The sequence below is a fragment of the Sander lucioperca genome, chromosome 19 (assembly GCF_008315115.2).
Source record: "Sander lucioperca isolate FBNREF2018 chromosome 19, SLUC_FBN_1.2, whole genome shotgun sequence".
NCBI classification, from domain to species: domain Eukaryota; kingdom Metazoa; phylum Chordata; class Actinopteri; order Perciformes; family Percidae; genus Sander; species Sander lucioperca.
In genome coordinates this window covers 11,453,116-11,473,681 of record NC_050191.1, presented here as the reverse complement: position 1 = coordinate 11,473,681, position 20,566 = coordinate 11,453,116, and the positions used below count along the sequence as shown (strand labels likewise).

General features: G+C 39.6%; 2 protein-coding genes across 6 annotated transcripts; one reads left to right on the top strand and one right to left on the bottom strand.

The window, feature by feature from the left end:
• Positions 1–26: 26 nt before the first annotated feature.
• On the top strand, positions 27–3,951 carry atp6v1d (ATPase H+ transporting V1 subunit D). The gene is made up of 9 exons (XM_031322564.2): positions 27–274; positions 1,725–1,842; positions 1,933–2,012; positions 2,106–2,173; positions 2,282–2,326; positions 2,397–2,500; positions 2,887–2,953; positions 3,043–3,121; positions 3,247–3,951. Exons 1-9 carry the CDS (start codon positions 234–236, stop codon positions 3,389–3,391), a joined length of 747 nt encoding a protein of 248 aa, XP_031178424.1. The 5' UTR covers positions 27–233; the 3' UTR covers positions 3,392–3,951.
• A 372-nt stretch (positions 3,952–4,323) lies between these two features.
• mpp5b (membrane protein, palmitoylated 5b (MAGUK p55 subfamily member 5)) lies at positions 4,324–19,749 on the bottom strand. Of its 5 annotated transcripts, none has more exons than XM_031322510.2 (13): positions 19,304–19,749; positions 17,045–17,253; positions 12,980–13,057; positions 10,434–10,553; positions 9,666–9,827; positions 9,033–9,110; positions 8,756–8,939; positions 7,901–7,969; positions 7,647–7,718; positions 6,796–6,957; positions 6,355–6,557; positions 5,970–6,080; positions 4,324–5,496 (listed from the first exon to the last, which is right to left on the bottom strand). In XM_031322510.2, the coding sequence occupies exons 1-13, from the start codon at positions 19,641–19,643 to the stop codon at positions 5,320–5,322; spliced, it is 1,965 nt and encodes a 654-aa protein (XP_031178370.1). In that variant the 5' UTR covers positions 19,644–19,749; the 3' UTR covers positions 4,324–5,319. The 5 variants fall into 5 exon arrangements, with proteins under 5 accessions (XP_031178370.1, XP_031178371.1, XP_035851424.1 ...); XM_031322511.2 differs by having other exon boundaries at positions 10,434–10,541; XM_035995531.1 differs by having other exon boundaries at positions 19,316–19,749.
• Positions 19,750–20,566: the final 817 nt, after the last annotated feature.

Below are 20,566 nucleotides of genomic sequence, written 5' to 3'. Positions count from 1 at the left end.
CTTGTGCAGAACGCATTCGGTTCAGTCACATGACCAGAGGCCAGCTGATCATCACGGAGTCTGACAAGATCACGATCAGCTCGATCAAGGCTTCTAAACCTGCACTGGAAATAACGTGTTTTTTGTGTTACGTGTGTAGTTTAATACAATATAATACAAGCTAACGTTTGAGTGTTAATCTTAGGAAAAGGAAATAAACAGAAGACCGCAATCATCGACCAAAGGACGAGAAGATGTCTGGAAAAGAGAGGATCGACGTGTTCCCCTCCAGAATGTAAGCAGCTTGATTGCTAGCTAACGTTAGTTGCTAACCTAACCCATTGTAGCCTCTTATTCAGATATTATAATGTTGTTTTGTTGACTTATTGCTTCCCAGTCTCTCATATTGATGTTTTCCTGCTCCTATGTGCTGGGAAATTAGCTTAATCTCATATGAAGGCATCACAGTCTTGTTCTGCGGTGTGATTCAAGCCTATATGTAGTTTATATCAGTCCCAGGACTGTTTAAAAGAGGAAGATGCCTTTTATCATGTGATATCTCTAGCATGATCCCAGTGTGAGCTGTCAGTCTGAAACATACTGACACACTGAACAGTCTTGTAACATACTTTAGTATCTACTTATCAATGGAGTTCCCTGTGTTGTGTGAGGTGAAAAACAATCATGTCAGATTATTTTTCAAGCCTTTGTGTGTGTGAGAGAAGTTTTGATCCTAGAGATGGGATGTGTTTCTGACCTGTACATGGATGAAGTACCACTCTGTGATTGCAAATGTGTAGATCAGTAATTCCCAACCAGGATTATTTATGTAGTTACCAAGGGATACATGGAAAGATTGTGGAGTAGCTGAGCCACTTTGAATAAATAAACTATGATTTGATAATATATATATATATATATATACACATATATATATATATATATATATATATACACATACATATATATATATATACACATACATACACATATATATATACACATACATATATATACACATATATATATATGTGTATAATACAAAAATGTGTAAAATACACATGTATTTTAGAGGAAAATCAACACACAAATATGATTACAAATATGTGATAATGATCTTAATTCGTATATATTTGTTGTCACAAAAGCTCCTGTCGAATGTGTACGTAACAATTGCTTACCAATTGTGATCCGACTGCACAAGACACACCAACCTGGGCCAGTCTTAACAGCAAGTGAAGGAATTAAGACAAAAAAACACCATAAAAGTAGTAGATAAAAGGTGGAATCATCAACTTTCTGTCACAAAACTGACCCAAAAAAGACCAAGCCTTAACATCAACAATACCAAGCTAAATAGGTCTTGTATAGATTCCCATACAGCGTGTTTTTCTCTGCAGTCAAATACTGTCAAACAATTCCATGAAGCCATCCCATCTATCAGAGGGGTATGATGAGGGGCACTTTGGCCCATCTGATAGGGCTGAGGGGGGTAATCAGAACCACTGATGTTGAGACTAGGGATCCTGATATTTGGCAGCATGTTAGTGGGTTACCATAAAACACCAAAAAAAAGCTAGGCAGCTGAAATAACAGGCTGTGTGGTGCAGGTAGCGCACACACATGAGTGTCAAAGAATGTACATAGACTCTGTCAATATTTAAATCCTGTATACTTGTATACATATGTATATGTAATTAGTGAGATTCAAATACATCATTAAAATGTTTTGTTTGGGTTTGCAGGGCTCAGACCATCATGAAGGCTCGGCTCAAAGGGGCGCAGACCGGCCGCAACCTGCTTAAGAAGAAATCTGACGCCCTCTCCATGCGCTTCCGTCAGATCCTCCGCAAAATTATCGAAGTCAGTTGAAAATGATTGATAACTGAATTTGTTCTCCATGCATTTATTTCTTTATTAACTAAACGTGGTCTTCTTATCTCTTTTCCGTAGACTAAGACTAAGATGGGAGAAGTGATGAGAGAGGCGGCCTTCTCTTTGGCTGAAGCCAAATTTACAGCTGGAGACTTTACGTAAGAATCAGAGAAAGATCATGTGATGTGGCGTTATGTTCAGGTGATATGTTCAGGTGCATCTGTAACACACATCTGTAATTCTAACCACAGCACAACTGTAATCCAGAATGTCAACAAAGCCCAAGTGAAGGTCCGAGCCAAGAAAGACAATGTGGCAGGTTAGCCTAAAAAAATACTATTTTTTTTCTTTTTACAATCATTGATCATGGGAAAAGTTCTTATATGATTCATTATACATTTAACTTATATGTTTTTCTTCCTTTTAGGTGTCACCCTTCCAGTTTTTGAACACTACCAAGAAGGCGGGGACAGTAAGTCACGTTTAAATAAAATATGTTTTTGTGACAAGTGACATGAGTTTTCACCCTCGCTGTCTTTCAGGTTATGAGCTGACTGGTCTGGCCAGAGGAGGAGAGCAGCTCTCCAGGTTGAAGAGGAACTACGCCAGAGCTGTTGAGCTGCTGGTGGAGTTGGCCTCCTTACAGGTAGGGGGCGCTGTCACACATATACTGAGGTACATTCAGGTCATTGGTTTTAATATTTCTCAAGTTAAATGGAAAGTGATGGAACAAAGATTAAACTACCCAACATCATAAAGCAGTTAAAATTGGCTTCACCTCAACCAACAACATTAAAATGCTGCTGCATGTTAATGCATCAATAATAATGATTCAATAATATGATATACTGTATATTCATAAAATAGGGTAACACTTTTAGATTTTGTTTATAATAAAATATAAAATGTTTGAATATTTGTTTCATTACTGGAAATTGAATTTTTTTAATAATAAAAAAAAAGAGTTAGTAAAATAAGTAAAATAGTGTTTTTGAGAAATTCTGACACAAAATGCCAACTTTCTGTTTGTAGACATCTTTTGTCACGCTGGATGAAGCCATAAAGATTACCAACCGCCGTGTCAACGCTATTGAGCATGGTAAATTCACACTTGTCATAGAATTGTTGCCTTTTTCGCAAAGAATTACAAAGACCGTTATTAAAGCTCATCTTGATCCCACTTTGCAGTGATTATTCCCCGCATTGATCGCACCCTCACCTACATCATCACAGAACTGGATGAGAGAGAACGAGAGGAGTTCTACAGGTGAAAACATTTCCTAGCAGTCTAATAAAGCCCATCTTTTTTAACCTTTTTTTTAAACAACGCAACATATTCTTCTAACCTTTCTATTTTTGTTATACCACTGAAAATATTTCCTCCTCTGCCAGGCTGAAGAAGATCCAAGAGAAGAAGAAACAGCTCAGGGAAAGAACAGAACTGGAGATTGCCGAGCGTCTGGCTAAACTGGGTCCCATCGCAGAGCCCACCAACATGCTGATGGAGGAGAGGGATGAAGACATGCTGTTCGAGTGAAGTGCTCTCAAGGCAGACAAGTCACTGACTTCCCCCAACATCCTATTTATTCTGTGCCTCTCAGGCCATGTCTATGTCCTCTCATGCAAATGATGAAAGTTTTTTTTTTGTGTGTACTTGTCTGTGATGATTTGTTCTATTGTTTCAGTGCTGGATGATCCTGTGTGTTTCCAGATTTGGTCACTGTACAGAACAAAAGTGTCGTCGCACTTGGCTGTTTACCCACAAGGGAGTCAGTTCACTATTATAAAATGATCTAAACAATAAGAATATAAGTATGTTTACACATGGTTTGCGAGTCAAATTAAAGAAGCATTCCGTGTGACTGATCAACTTGTAGATATTTTAGGTTCCTCACAACATTAAGAGCCATTGCATGCTGTGAAGTTTAAGGTGGTTGTAGATTTCAAAGTGTGTGTGAGCCTGTGTTGTGGAGGTTGTTGTTACCTCATTCGAGGATGTTTACCATTGCCCAGGAAACCCTAAAGTGACCCTGCTGTAAAATGTAGTGTGCAAGTAAACGCCCCACACTTCATCCAAATAAAGATGGTATCAGCATCTACCTATTAACCTGGATTTCTTGCTAAGAGTAGAGCAACCGTTTTTCAGTCTCATAGTTTTTTTGTTTTGCACTAATTTATACACTTTTAAGTTCCATATGTAAAGAAAAACGACTGGGTAAGACTGCTGGGATCATATTTCTTCCAACATGAGCTGGGAAACATTTTGTCCAAGTGTTTAGGTAAACCAGCTAGATGAGGAATGACAGCCATCTTGCACCAGAATGCTACATTTAACACATTATTTTTAGTAACTAGGACTTTCCAAGGGTCAAATTATTACACATTTGTGTTGTGACACCAACATTACCAACTGATTTAAAATTAGGTTCTAACATATCGTTACAAGGCGAGTGAAATCATATGTACATCACTTGTTCACATATGTATCTGATTTTATTAACACTTTTCCAGAATTGTGCTTATTATTTAATATGTACTCTGCAAGGAAGCAATCCCGTATTTGTTTGAGTTACACCAAGATGTTTTGTTCATACAATACTGGTAGAAAAATACAATCGCAGCAGTACTTTGCAGCATGATTTACTAATAGTAACAATAACCAGCTAGAGACAATACCTTAGATAGATTTGAGGTCTGTTATCACAGCGTAAATGAGACAATGAAATAATACTGACACTGGTGTAGAAGAAGTAGCCCAAAACTGTGCAGGTTACAGCATATTGTTCTGTGTTTCTGAATGGAAGATGTTACACTGCAGCCACTCCAAGCACAAGTGCTTCTCTTCTGTGTGGTACCTTACTGCTTCATCAGAAAGCTATTTAACAATTGTGACAATAACACCATCCCAGTTGAGTGTACCATTTTGTACAACACACACACACACACACACACACACACACACACACACACACACACACACACACACACACACACACACACACACACACACACACACACACACACACACACACACACACACACACACAATAACAATAAAATATTTGATCCTTTTGTCTAGAAAATATATATTTACAATTATAAATAACTATTAAGATAGGATAGAAACATTTCTATGTGTTTGATAGATGACTTTGCATACAACTGAGATCAACAATGAACAAACAGAAAAAAATCACTCATAATGAGACACCCACACACATCCACCCACCCCCGTGCGCGCACGCACGCACACGCACACACACACAGAACATAAAGAATTGTAAGAAACTTGAGTCCATCCCTGCAACATGTGGTGAACATCACCTCTTCTATAAACGAGGAGAATGTGCAAGTGAAAATCCTGTGACAATCACCACTGTCCATCCTTCATTTTTAAATCTCCAGGAACATTCATTTTTCCCACTCCTATTACCTGAGGCTCTGTGCAGTGACACCCCGTGACGTCTAGCACAGCCAGGAGGTGGGCACCCACTGTGGCTCAGTGTCCAACTTGTCTATCAGCCTGCGCAGCTCGTGGAAAGCCTGGTCTGGATCCATGTTCACAATGGTTGCATCAAAGAAGTGGCCGAAATTTTGCTCCATCTCGCGGGCCTTTTCAATAACCTCCTTTAGCTCTTCAGGCTGTGCACAGAAAACGAGACATTGCTTTTAAGACTCTTTGAAAATTAAAATTAAAATCTTAAATGCTTATATGGTCATCATTTCTTTTTTTATTTTAATCATATTAATACTTTGATATCATTGTGATAGCTGTGTATCTGGTGGTTATTTCATGTCATTCAATATTGTTTATTTCCGGTGTATTGTGTATTTAGAGTACCAGGAGTAAATTATTTCTGCCTGATAAAGACCCTGTGAGGTCAAAACCAGACTTAAAAAAAGCTTTTAATATAACTTATTTCCTTGCTTTGCCTAAGAGTGTCTGAAGTTTTCCTTTCTGTGATAAATCTTAAATGCTTAATTTTGTTAAAAGATGTTGCCTCTGTAATGCAAATACCTGTACTATAGTGTACTATGTACAAACTATGACACGTACAACGTACATATTCATCTTTATGAGTAAAAAAACTATTTTGCAACTATGTAGTGGGTACCTTTGGTGTCTTCCCCTCTGTGGCCAGCAGGGTGCGTAGTCGTTCCTGAGAAGGAGGCGCGATAAAGATGACATAGGGCTTTAGGTTGGAGGACCTCAATATCTGCAGTGACTGACAAGAGGAACAAAAGGGACATTCAAACCAAGCACTAATATGTCGCCTTCTTTACGGACTATACATTTCTTTCTATATCAGACAGCAGTAATAAGTTTTTATCAATCCAAAAACAATGAGATTTATGGGATTTGAAAAGGCTTAATCATGTTCTGGCCAAGCCACAATGGTTGAGATCAACACAGAGGGATGAAATGTGCTTTGTAATTAACATTTTAGACAGAAACAATGATGGGAATTGTCCAGACAGTAAGAGTACTCAGTCTCCTACCCTGGTGTGGAGGCAGAGCAAACAGATGCGTCCAGAGTTGATGATGTGTCGAACTGAGTCAGTGCTGGTCCCGTACAAGTTCTTCTCATATTCCCCCGACTCAATGAACTTCTCTGCCGCTAAGTCGGTTTCAAAGGCAGGCCGACTCACAAAATGGTACTCGCGCCCATTCCGCTCATGTATCCTTGAGTTTCTAGTTGTGTCTGAGCCATGAAGAAGGATAGATTAATTTGACTTATTGCAAAAAATCCCCAAAAGTCATTTTTAAGTTTTCAGTTAAATGTTTTGACATTAGAAATTTGAGATTTTTTGCAGTCACAGTTGAAGAAAAGTGGTATGTCAAACCCTAAAACACATTATGTTTCTCATCTGAAATCATTAACTGTTGATGAATATTTGATATTGCCATGTCCCTCATGCTTTGACAAAGCGTGGACTTACGTGGAACAGCAACAGCAAACTTTTCCGGTTCGATGGACAGAAGTCTCCGACGCAGCTCATCGTGACCGCTGTTTGTAGGACCAATCAGAGCGATGGGGCGTTTACGATTAGCAGGCTGGTGATAAAGCGACATCTCCTCATAGGTCAGGATGTCGTCGTAGTCTGAAGGGACAGTTGGGAGGGATTAATGACACAACCTAGACTAGCATACTAAATCCTTTCTAGCTCTTGGGCTGCTGTTCTGTAACTAACTCTGACCTTTGGCCTCTCTTTGGAGGCGGGTGAAAATATTATATATATCATTCCTGTGTTTGTGTGAAGGTTTTGTCTTTTATAACAATGTCCTGCTTCCTATTCGACCCTCTGGGAGACACATGAAATCCCAGTCTGCTACTGTTGACCACTGAGCAGTGTGTGTCTCTGTCTGAGTATATATGTGTTTCTATGTGTTAACCAACAACATCATACATCCCTTCAAGCCATTTAGGCACCTGCTGGGCACCTGTTGGTGCCTCCTCTGATCCTCTGTGAAGACAGGAATAATCTGACCTGTGACACACCGAATCTGGACAAGCTGCTGCGAGAGTGGCGAGACATGTCAACTTCGGCTAGCGTGTGGGGTTAACACTGACAATGTGTGGACACTTGGAAGCTGCCCAGGACGGTCTTTTACTGGTGGTTAATGAGAAGCGACAATTGAAGTTTTGTGGGTTAAGAGTGTAGCTTCTTAACAGTGGTTGTTGAGGAAGAGGGAGCACAATCTCAAACATGCAACCCACTTCTCAAAATGTTAAGCTTCTGAAGAGGCACAGAGAGATGAAAAAAGAAAGAACATGTAGATTTATTCTTACCAGTATTTCTGCTCAAGGTAGACATGCTCTTCTTCCTCTTTTTTATGTTTTTCTTTGCATACCAAAGCTTCCCTGGAGAAATGACAAGTCAGAAATGTTTGCTTTAAAAAGGGGTATTATCATTTCACTTTGTTACAACCATCTAGACAACACAAATTCTATTTTTATGTGAGTCAGGGTGGATGCAAAATGTTTGCAAATTATATCTTGTATTTTCTTACCACATAGTGTGTGTTTCAACATTTTCTGCTTACCTTGATGCTCTCGACTCCTGTCTGTTATAGTTTTCTTCAAGGTCTCTCTCTGTTGCTGGAAGCTTTTCCCTAAAAATGGGGAAAGCAAAGATAAGCAGATCAGCTCTCCAACACTGTAAATATAGATACACAAATCCAATGTATTTTCCATTTCAAAAGCCCATATCTATTTAAAAATGTATGGATTTGAAAATTTTGGTTGGTGTTCAATTATATGTGTCTATAGATAGTTTATGGACAACATGCACAGCTACAAGCACTGGAACACAACACTCAGGAGCTGAAAATTGAAAACGTTACCAACAAGTCTAAAACTTCTCTACCTAGAACAGTTTTTCATAATCTTCCTAGACTTTCCAGACGTGTTGAGCAGGTAAAAAGAGGGCCCTCTTTCCATTTCCAGTGCTTAACTTCATTTTCTTCTAGCCACAACAGACGTCAGAGAGTCAGAGAGTAATCGCAAATAATTCTTAGGTGTTTGTTTTAAATCTCCTTGATGTGCCAGATGGGTGGTGTTTCCTGCCAGGATAGTAGTGCCAAGTTTGTTATTAGTCACAGACAACGTGTATGTACTTTACTGTGACTGTATTCTGAAGTATTACTAAAGATGGATGGGGAAGTCCTGTCTAGTTTACTGTATATTATTGATACGCTTGTATCAAGTATCATTTATTTTATGTTTGTATCATGATTTTTTTTATCTTAAGACATAAGCTCTTTACAGTTTGTAGTTACATGTAAATTACACAGGTTTAAAAGTTACTATCATGCATATGTGTTTGTCCCTGCAGTTGTTATCTGCCCTTGTGAAGCAATAAACTACATATTGATATTCAGCCCTGGTCTGATCCCTACCCGGAATGAGTCCAGCCAGAGGCTGGTTGTCCTCATCTCCGTCCCTGTAGGCCTGCCACCAGCTGGGGTCGTCCTGGCTGATGACATGGAGGATGTCCCCCTTCTGGAAGGATAGGCCCAGCTCCCGACACGGCAGGAAGGGGTCATCGGAGGGGTCGTAGTCAAAGTAAGCTCGTACGTGCATCTGAGGACAGGGTTTACAATGTCAAGGTTGGCTTTGCATGCATGCAGACAGGCGTTTTTATGCGCGCACACAACCACATCATTAAAGACTTACTACAGTCTGTCTGTGTGGGGCAGGTTTAATCTGAGAGCTCGGGATGAGGAGGAAGGTCAGAGTGCCTTGCATTTGTTGCTGATGGAAAAGATGAGAAGCAAGGAATTAAACATGACAGGGATCACATTTCCATAAAACAATATCAACTGTATTTACCTGAAACTTGCAGTTGGATGTATATTCTATTTTGAGAGTGCATCTATTCAAAAACAACAGCTCCACTATTTATGTTAAATTATGTTCAATTACATTATAATTGGCACAGAAAAAAATGTATTACTTTTTTTCAGAAATATGTGTGTCTATATTGAGTATAAGAAGAGTAGTTGTGAGAGTAAAACCCACAAACACTACCAACAACAACCACCTAATTACGTGTCTGTGGCTAAACATGTTTGTCAAACTAATTTTGCATTAATCTAAAAGTGAATATACATTGTCTGTGAAACCTAATGTCGACGGTACAAGTAAGACCACCATTTTTGAATAAATTTGAATGCCTTTTATGGCATTAAATGTACATACTTTTAGTTTTCAAGACATTACAAGCACCTCACATGAATTAAAATAAAGTTAATTTCCCATAAATCACTGTAAATAATAAAAGACTACTGGATAACTTCTGGTCCTCACCAGTAAGTCGTGGACTTCATTGACATGTTTCCCACGGATAGAAATCCCGTTAATTTCCAGGATCTCATCTCCCTCACTGAGAAGGCCACTCCTCTCTGCTGCTCCACCTTTCACCACACGACTCACCACCACACTGTCCATGTCGTTACGTACTGTCGCACCCTGATGACCACACACACACACACACACACACACACACACACACACACACACACACACACACACACACACACACACACACACACACACACACACACACACACACAGTAGAAGGAGAGGCAACAGCTTGAATACAAAGAAATATGTCGGTGAACATCATTGTGTCTTGCTCAATGTTTTCAAATGTCCCTTTGGAGCTCACAATGACAGGCATTTTGCTGCCCTGTTGGTTTGTGGGTACACTGACACTGACACACCCAGATGATAAATGTGACTGGTGGAGCATGGTGAACGCTGACAATAGAGGCTTTGTCACCCGACGTACACACAATACACAAAAACTTAACAATAAATAACACAATAACACAGATGCTTAGGATCCATATATGTTCCTTTAAATAACACTAATTGAATGCTGCATGGATGTTTTGAAATTGTCATTGTACTCTAGTTATATACGTGCCAACTTAGGTTTTTGGATGTGTACACAACTATCCTTGTTTTGGTTGTGAAGCTGTGGAAAAATATACAAAGACATTATACGTATGTACACAGCAATAACAGAAGGTAGCAGCAGTGACTCAAATAGACTAATAGATGGCGTCTTACCAGTGGAGTGTCGCGGGACTTCTCCAGCCGCACCAGTTTAACTGTCTCTCCATGGTACTCGACCACATCTTCCTCTGACATTTCCTGCCCTGCCACACTGTCATGGGCCTGCATCAGTGCCTGCCACATTAAACAAACACAGAGAGAGACACATAGAGACAAACAGTACGGACACACAGAATTTTTTACAAACACGTAACAGACAGAAACAGACAGAAAAATAAAGGAGGCAGCGTGAGGTACAGAGAATGAATGCATGACTGGATTCTGAATAGATGTCTGTATAGATGTCCTTTATAGCGACTACGGTTGGTAATGATCATAAATCATGGCATGTTTTTCAACATTACACACATTTATTAAGTGGTTTGCACTTGTCAGTGTAAACGGATGAAAAAGAAGATACCAAACAAATTTCAAAGGATCTTTCCTTAAACATGCACCTGCTAGCAGAAGCCTACCTACCCCCCATCTTTTTAACAAGACCGGTCAGCAAACCCACCTCTAAGCCAGAAATAATACAGAGAATGCTCCTTCACTTTATTTAATGTGACAAGCACTCCGTACCCCACAATTAATAACTGTCAGTCCAAATTAGTTTTTCTATCCTGCAGCAGAGGGGACCTAAAAGAGCGGAGGCCGGGCTAAGCTTTGGCGTCCACACAATTCGTCTTAATCTCCACCTGCATTTAGGGGTCAGGATCCACCGCCATCAATCATCAAACACCTTTGGCTTCCCTGCTCGCGAGAAAACGTTGTCCTAGAAAATTGTGAAATGGAGACAGGTGGACTTGAGGGGGCCCTATTCCTCTCACACATGTCCCTGTCCGTTAGTGTTGGGTATGAGATTGTTTACCTGTACAGACTACAGGGTGACTCACTGCTCCCCGCAGAGAAACCAACACAATCTGTTCCACTTTCTGTGCCACCAGGAAAGCTAGCATCACATCATTCTGCCCCCGCTGGCTACATGGATCCAGCTAAGTGGAGGGGTTAACAGGGCAATGAGAGAATTGGTAGTTCACAGTCACGTAGGTCAAACATCAGACCCCTGGCGCTCCCCTGTCAAAACCCTCAACCATAAAATCACGGCAGCATCATCCACCCGAGGGCTTTTCACACCTTACTGCCTTTCTAATAGACACTGATGTTTGATAATGTGGCAACATTTTTTTCTACAGAAAAATCACTGAAGCTTAAACTGACAAATGTAGAGCATCAGCAGTTCAAGTCACCTCAAAGCAGTGCAGTTTGGATTTCTGTTTGATTCGTTTCATGTTGACATACCAAATGCTAAACAGATGTCCCACTAAAGAGATGCACAGGTAGTGTAAGTGTGTAAGGCTTTTTTTATGTGACTACTTACACAGCTGTGGAAGTGGCCTGCCTGTACCTGTGATGTCTAATCGTTTCTGTACAGATGGAGCATGTGGGGCACCTAAGAGGAACATCTTAATTGTCCATCTAGTCGGCTGTGCCAGCAGCAGCCTAGGCAATGTATCGTATGATCCTTACTAAACCGGTTGCAGCCAAATTGGACCTGGTTAAACTCTACTATCAGCATGCTAGGTGTCTAAACAAGTGGACAAAGAAACATAAGTTACATCTTGTAACTGTCTGGCAACATTACTGTATTTAAGAGAAGCATAAACCTCGTCAACAGCACAATTATTAAAGGTTAAATATTTTTTTTAACGTAATTTTAAATAGTTTATTTATATAGACTAAACTACTGTATATCATTGCAGAGAAATTGTTAACAACACCAAAGCTACAGACTGTCTTCAACACAAATACACATGACATAAATCAGCAGGATCTTTTACATTTCTTATTGCCTTTTATTCCTAATTAATTTAAAAAAAATTGAAATGCACTCTGCTGAAAGAATGCACCAATCATGCTTTTTCATTACCAAGAGAATTGGCCCACATTACAACCTAATTTACATAATGGCCTTTGAGACCCACTAGATTAATGAATTGACTTTTTCACACCCTGAAATAACTAATAATAACAAATGATCAAATGAATTTGTCATAAAAAAATTCATCCGTAAAGCAAGATAAATTCCTGCCAGGTTATGGTACACCAACATGACATGAACTCATGACTTCCTTCATAAAGTGCCTTTCCATTTTTCATTATTTTCTGATGTAGAGTATACTGTATCATAATGAAGCAATCTGTCATTTGGTCTACTTTTTCACTTAGTATTTATGATGGCACAAGGTGGCAAAGTGAAACTGTCCTTCAATTTTCTTTGAGTTGGTAAGCAGGTAAGTCCCATTTATTATCTGATAGTGTATATATTATTATCTACTTAACCCTGACTTCTGACATACCAGTGGAAGGTGCAATAGAAACAATTACCCTATTGGAATAAGTACAGCACAACAATAATTATATTTCCAGTATTCTAATTATTAGCAAATTAACTTAATAAATAAAGTGATCTATAAGGTTATGCTGAGCCTAATTGGTGTTGTCTTAAAATAATATTATTGTTATTATTATAAGTCACAATTGGCAAGCTGACATCTGACCTGGAGATGAGGATTGGTGAGCAGAGCCTTGAGCTCCAAACCCTCCATCTGTTGGCTGGACTGGAGAATCTTTTGGACCTGAACAGAAACACAGACGCCGAACTACGGTGAGTTTAAAGTCTCAAGTCACTAGAACCAAAGTCATGTCAAGAATTAAGATTTGTTTCTTAAAACATTAAGACAACTATATAAAACTGTGACTCAAGTCAGATTTGACTCTATAGCTGCTAGTATACTCCGTCAGAAATGCTTGTTAGAGGGTCAAATAGCTTTGAAAACTGAGTGTCCGAGTGTTTCTATAACTTTCCGAAATTCAATCAATCAATCAATTAATCCGACATTCACACACACTTCACTCGTGATTGGCCAGCTGTGTGGAGGTGAGAAAGGAGCCAGGGCTTGAACTTCTCTCTCAAGCAACGTGCGATGTGGACAACCAAGTGCAACACTATGAATGTGAAAATGTGTTCCTCTGCCCACGTATTTAACGATTATCGTTATGTCCCCCCTCTATAACAGCTGGCTTTTCAGCTGTCTGTGAGTGTGGAACAGGTACGAACACATTTGTTTTCCGACGTGGTCAGACAACACGTCCTACAAACTAGTTTTTTGTTTTTTTTTAGCACTACCTGGCCCTAAGCTATGTGTCTCAAGTCCCCACATCTGACATCTGAAAACATTAATGGGATGCATTCTTTGGATTTGGTGACTCAATGACCCATTTACTAGCACAAACCTCAGGGCAGACTGTCAACTTTTTACACATCATATCTCAGTTCTATTTGTGCTGAGATATCCCAAACACAAAACATCCAAAAACCTCATGAGTGGTTTACAATAATAACCTGTCCTTTAGCACCACTCTCCCTGTGAAATTAGTACACAGATGTGTGCATTTCTTCTTATTTATATAACAGGTTCGACAATTGGTGCAAACCTTCTTTTCATCTTCCTTTGCTTGTATCCCTTTTTTGGTCTGAGTCCCTTTTTCACATTTCTTTTAGCATTTTGCTGACATTAACACTTTCCATCAGGATTTATTTTCTGCAACATCTTATACTCTACAGTACAGTAATGTCCATTATGAATTAGATTGAGAAGAACCTATATAGTATCATATCATATCATATCAACATTTTCATTGTGTGTTTACACCTGAATGTTGTATTTAACCAGATTAAACAAGCATAAACTTGGAAAGCACCTTTCTAAACTTGAGCTCTCTCTTTTCTTCTGTGGCTTTTCAGAGTTTCCACTCTGCTGCATTTGTATTCCTTTTCTCCTCTCTGTTACATGGTTCTATTTTAATCACTTGGTTCTTGTGTTGTCATTTAGTGGGAAGATGCTATTGTTTGTGCCTTGGACTGTGTACTGAATCACAACAGTAGGCATTTTGGTGTCTTTCTGCCTCTGCCTCTTCCTCTTCATCGCCTGTTTGGAGCTTAGTTCATCCATTACACTAATCAAAGCTCTCACTAACAAGATGACCCCTCCTCCTCCCCCCCCAGCAGCACTGCACCTCGGTCCACACTGCTGTAAGCTGCTGGAGTTTCTTTTTCTAGCCGCCCAGATCCTGGCCTCCTTCTTTAGTGTGCTGCACCGCTCAGCCAGCACCAAGGGCTGCTGGGAGATTAGTTTACCCAACAGTCAATCTGAGTGTCACACAGCACAGCCGCTTACTTTAGACACACTGCAGCTCAAACTATTACACATTGTTAAGCGCGGGAGCTGTGCCTTGTTGGCGAGTGCACACACAGATTTACTGTACGCAGGAAGACGTGTTGTGTGTGTGTGTGTGTGTGAAGCAAAACAGATCATCTTACTCAGCGACTCTTTTCTTAAACCACTCCTGCCAAGACTGGAATTCAAATTATGTAGCAGTACTGCTTGGTGTCCTTTGAATGAACTCTAACAGCCTGTTTCGTCAAAACAAGGTTGACTCTTACACATCTAGCCATCAGCTAAAAATCACACTGCACCATAGGGCTGGGCGATATGCAGAAAATCAGATATCACGATATTTTTGACCAAATACCTCAATGTTGATGTTGTGACGATATTGTAGGGTTGACAATCAGTGCTTTAACAAAATAACTTCACAATTAGATTTTAGATAAATAATCATCAATAATGTGGATATAATAACTAAATGGGTAAAGGCAAATAATAGAACAGCTAGAACAGTCTGGTAAGTTCAGAAAATGACATCACTTTACTGTAATGCAGCCTTTAAAACCAGCAAAAGACAGAACTTAAGCCATTTCCGATATTACGATATCTAAAATCTAAGACGATATCTAGTCTCATATCACGATATCGATATAACATCAATATATTGCCCAGTTCTATTGCACCAGTTTGACTGTGTTAGCCTGTATAACATTTTTTCATTTTCATGTTACACCTATCAAAAGTTGACACTAATCATAAAGAAGTGCCTATTGTGGATATAGCCTGTCTTTGTTGTATAGAGCTTCTACCTAATTCATTGCAAACCATATCACAATTTCTGTCTTTTTACGGGAACCAAGCTCTGTGTGACAGGCTGCATTTGAACACTCAACGTGCAAAAGCTCGGCTCTGCAGGGACACAAGTCAATTACTGTCGCTTTGCTTCAGTAGAGACCAAATGGCTTGTGTTTTGTCAACAAGGAAGTCAGGTGTGACACTTTCCCACCTACTGAAATGTGACATAGAGGATGGTTTCTTGCTCTCTGTCACTCTCTGTACTGGGGCTCAGGAGTCAGCACCATAGACAGTAAAAGAATGGACACAGCAACGCCATATATTTCTACGGCGACCAGTGAAGTCACTTTTCCGGTGATGGCTGAGCGTGCTGCGCAGCCTCAAACTGAGCTTGACAACGTAGATGTGACGTGAGCAACCTGTCTGAAAGTTGTAAGTCTTTTGGTAGCTGTGCCAAGAGAAATCTCAATCATTCTGAATCTTGCAGAAACGGAGAGCGTAGGTATATGTAAGGAGATAACATAGGCACCGGCTAATTATTGCTAACTAAAATGCTAGTTAACATTAGTAATTAAACTTAAACAGCTAATGTAAGTCGAAAACTGCCTGTGAGCTTCTCCTGACTATATGGTAATTTCTCTACTAAGCGACAGAAGGTTGCGTGGTTATGACACAATCGTTAGCCTATTTTTACAAAAACGTCTACTACGGAGCCATAACGTAATGGAGCCTTTTATACATTGTTGTGTTTCTTTAGAAATAAACAATGGACAAATAGAGTCTTTAAACACTTCAGATGTAAAGTTATTCGCTGTCAAAGTGACGCCAAAATGAACGGGAGTCAATAGGATGCTAACAGGAGGTGATGGCTTGTTAGCCTAGAATCTCCCCATAGGAGGTACGCTTTCCAGATGCACGCTTACCCCCTTGGTCAGCACTGCCAACTGTTATTTAAAGAGGAAACAGCAATTGGTGTACAGAGGACTCAAATAAAAACACTGTGATGTTTTATACAGTGTATTTTCAAACCAGTGGAAAACCAAACCATATATTTACACTTTGGTTCATGCCTTCCTCCTTTTCCTTCCTTGTCCATCTCTAATGTAGAGCAGCTCCCTGTCATCTTACCCTCTTTTCACCCTAATAAAAAAAAAAAAAAAAATGTCTTCCCTCTGCCTCTCATTTTTGTTTTAACTCACCTTGTTAACCAAGACAATTTACATTTCATAATTATTTAGACTGGCATGGCTGTCTTTTGGGTAGCTTTGTTGAAATAATCATCACCTCAAGCAAATATTTCTCATGCTTCATTGAGATTGTTCAGATACTTCACCCACAGAGGTACTTGCCTCTAAATATAAGCTAACCGTGGTCCAAAACACAAATTGGCAAATACCATATGAGTGCCTTTATGCCTGAATGCACAAACTGCCTCATCTGTGGAGCCCACTGCTCATCTCATAAGCAACGGAATAGATTTTGTGATATGGTTAAAAATGTCTAAAAAATTCCCTAGTTCAGCCAACGTGCTTTCACATATTAAAAAAAAGAGTTTGTTTTCAGTTTAATGAGTTGTTTCAAAATGACCATCATGCGTACCTCCTGGCAGAGATCCTCTGCTTGTGCTGTGAGGGGTGAGGTGGGACTGACTTTGGTCATCTGCTGGGATACAGCACTGTAGATGGTGTAGGCATTCCTGAAGTCCTCCTTGGCAAGGAGCTGCATTATCAGCTCTGCATCCTGCTGGCTCTGCGCATCAGTCAGGCAGTGCTGCGCCCACTTCAGAGCCTGCAGCAGGTCCGCCAGTTCTGAGAAAGAGGCAGAGACAGTGAGGGGAAGAGTACAGAGGCAATACAAACACAGGGACAAGTCTTCCATCTCGTAATTCAGGAATACTCAAAACTCTAAGAGTTATGAGTGTGTTTTTGCTAATAAGGATTCCAATTCCAACAAAAGAAGTCTGTTATTTTTAAAACCATATTATTTCTAAGAGAAAGTGATGATACAAATAATATGCAGACATCCAAATTTAGGAGGTTGATGAAGAGTTTTTGATGACTTTTGGAGGCGCAAACTCGTTAAGTCTAGCGTGACTAAACTTAGGCTCTTGAGTCACCCAGATTTTACCCCTGCCTGTCCACATCTGTCTGATCGGTGCATCATAAATGTAGGCTAAAACTGTGTTTTCTTTAAGAGCTGCAGTGGAAGATTTCCAGTATGTGGGAGTTGTCTATTTTGGGGATATTTTTCTCTTCCAGTGAGAAATCAAACTGTGAGTCTGCAGTGGAGGTTTCTGAGAATGCTGACCTTGTGCCACCTGAGTCTGTGTTTCTATTTAAGTGACTTTGAGTTGCTGCAGTGTTTACACTGGAGATTAATCATAGCAGACAGTATGTATACATTTTATAGGATTTATTTTCTGCAACAACATATACTCTACAGTAATGTATTAGATTGAGAAGAGCAGATTTCATAGTTGAGGTTGACCCCACACTAATACTATTGTAATAATCCAATGGTATAAAAATAGTATAAACTGTATAGTAATCCTACAGAAGCACATGTTCATGGTCACAAAGTCATTCAGACCGACTGCAAACGTGTGTTTATCACACATCACGTTGTAAGAAAAGGGGTCTAATGTGAGTCATTTGCTGTATGGGCTATAGACAATCAAATATGTCAGAACCTTCTGCATGACAATCAACTCTCAACCCTGCTCTCACTAGACACTCTTGGCAATAAAGTCAAATCAACCACCCAACTTGTTTCAATTGATTGGTGTACACAATTAATCAATTTCTTTACACATATTAGAAGAGAGAGAGAGAGAAGGAGGGCTTTAACAATTGCAATGTGTGTTCATTGAGGTATGTGTATGTTTGTATATATATATATTACAATAGATAAATGTGATAAATATAAATAAGATATAAATATGTGGTAATAATTGACTTATAAGTCTATAAGTTAGAGAAATGTGGTCAAATATATTAGGGTTATTATATTATACAGTATGTATGTGTGAATGTATGTAAATATATGTATGTAAATATATTTGTGTGAAGTTTATGTGTATGTATGTACTGTATGTATGTATTTATGTAAATGTGTATGTATGTATATATGTGTGTATGTACATGCAGGTATGAATGTCGATATATACTGTATCTGTATATGGATTGTACATTTAAAACACCAAGTTGTATATAGTTAGATGGGAGCGTTTCACAGTACTAAGGGTCAGGAAGGGAAGTTATATTGAAAAAAAAATAAAAATGTATTACTGAGCTATGGAAAAGGGGTAGGATTAAATTAGTGTATACTTCTTCCTACTCCTTTTCAGACATGTCTATTTTGGTTAATGTTTCTTATTGTTTATTGAATGTTTTTACTTATTTGTCAACTTATTTGTACATTTCTTTTAATATGTCTGAAATAAATTTCTTCATTCATTCATTCACATATTGATAAGTTGTGCAAACAAAAAACTTACACAAATATTTTGTGGACATATGTAATGTACATACAATACCCTTTTGTATTATCAATATCATTCATTCAGAAATGTTTTCCTGTGGCAACTGATGGGCTCTGTGCTCGTCAGTAAAGAGTTAAGACCAAGACACTAACTAGTGGAAATGGTGGACAGCCCCTAAATAACATCACCCTCCTCCACTACCGCCCTCTGCTCTGTCCCTCAATAGTCATTGTTTTTACTCCTTTTGTTTTCACTAAATGTTTGTAAAACCTCGCAACTCCCTATTCTTCTCGGAGGTCTAGATTCCTCCCCTTCTCTGTGACCTTTTTTCCTCCTTCCATCCTCTTTGACCCCAGTAAAGAACTTCCAACCCTCACCTTTCAACTCACTGACTACAGCCTCCCGGGAGCATGTGTCTTTGGTGGCCTTTTCCTTCCCCTCGAAGGTAGGATTGTCAATGCCCATCTTGGGGTTCTGTGACAGCTTCTTGAGCCTCAGTGAAGCATTGGGGTCTATGTCGTGCTTCCCCCTGCTGTCCTCCTCTCTCCTCTTCTTAAGCTCCTCCTGGTAGTGCTGAATCCTCTCCATGTGGGCACTGGAGTGTGGAGATTTAACAAGGCTACTTTCCTCTCCTGGACAGTCCACTGCCCTTTCCCTGTGGCTCTTGGCCTGACCAGAGGCCTCTTGCACATAACCGTTCATATGGGACATGATCATCCCTGCTGCAGCAGCATCCAGCTCAAACCAGTGTTTACTGAGCTCTGCTTGAGTGATACGAGGCACTGCTCAAAACAGAGGCCATTTCACTGGCTTTCATCCTGAAATACAAACAGAGGGTTACAATGTATTTCCCTTGTTATTTTAAGCACATGTATTTACTTTACATGGTAAACAAAGTCAAGTTAAAAAAAAAAAATGTGAATCTGGGGTTATTTTATTTTCCCATTACATTAATAAATGTGTTTTTTCCCCTTCCAGCTGGCTATCTGTTGACCAGGGCAACATTTACTCCTACCTCCTCTTATCTATCACACCACTAATCTAACTCCTAACATGGAAAGCTCCCTGGCCTGTGGCCTCAGTCACCTTAAATCCTTTCAGTTCAGCATCATCCAGCCATTTACTTGGGTACACCTGTTCCCAACTGTCCCATCCTCATGAACAGCTTAATAAAAAATATCCATCTGTAGCCTACAGTATACACGGATGCCCCCAAAAAGATATTGCATTTGAATTTGCATATTTCCTGGAAGTAGAATTGTGAAAAAGATAAAAACGTACACGTTTGCCCTCATTACTACTTAACATTTAAAGACTTTTGTGTGCATGGAGGAAAAACTTCAAGTCCCAAAAAGATAAACATAGCTTTCTCACTGAAAGCCATCTTATGTCATATAGTCAGTCATACACATCACCTGCTACCTCATGGCGGCCCTCCCCCTCTCCTACCTACTTCCCACAGCTAATTACGTTTGGCAGGTCTATCCCCCAGCTTTTGGACCAAGCTCCCAAACCCCTCCCCGGCGGAAGCATTTAGCTACGTTTAGAGTGGCGGTGTTCAGCACAAACAGCAGAGACTGCCGGTGGGCCATCTGTTCCTGTGGGCTTAATTAATCCTGGGATCTCATGCTCTACTCTAG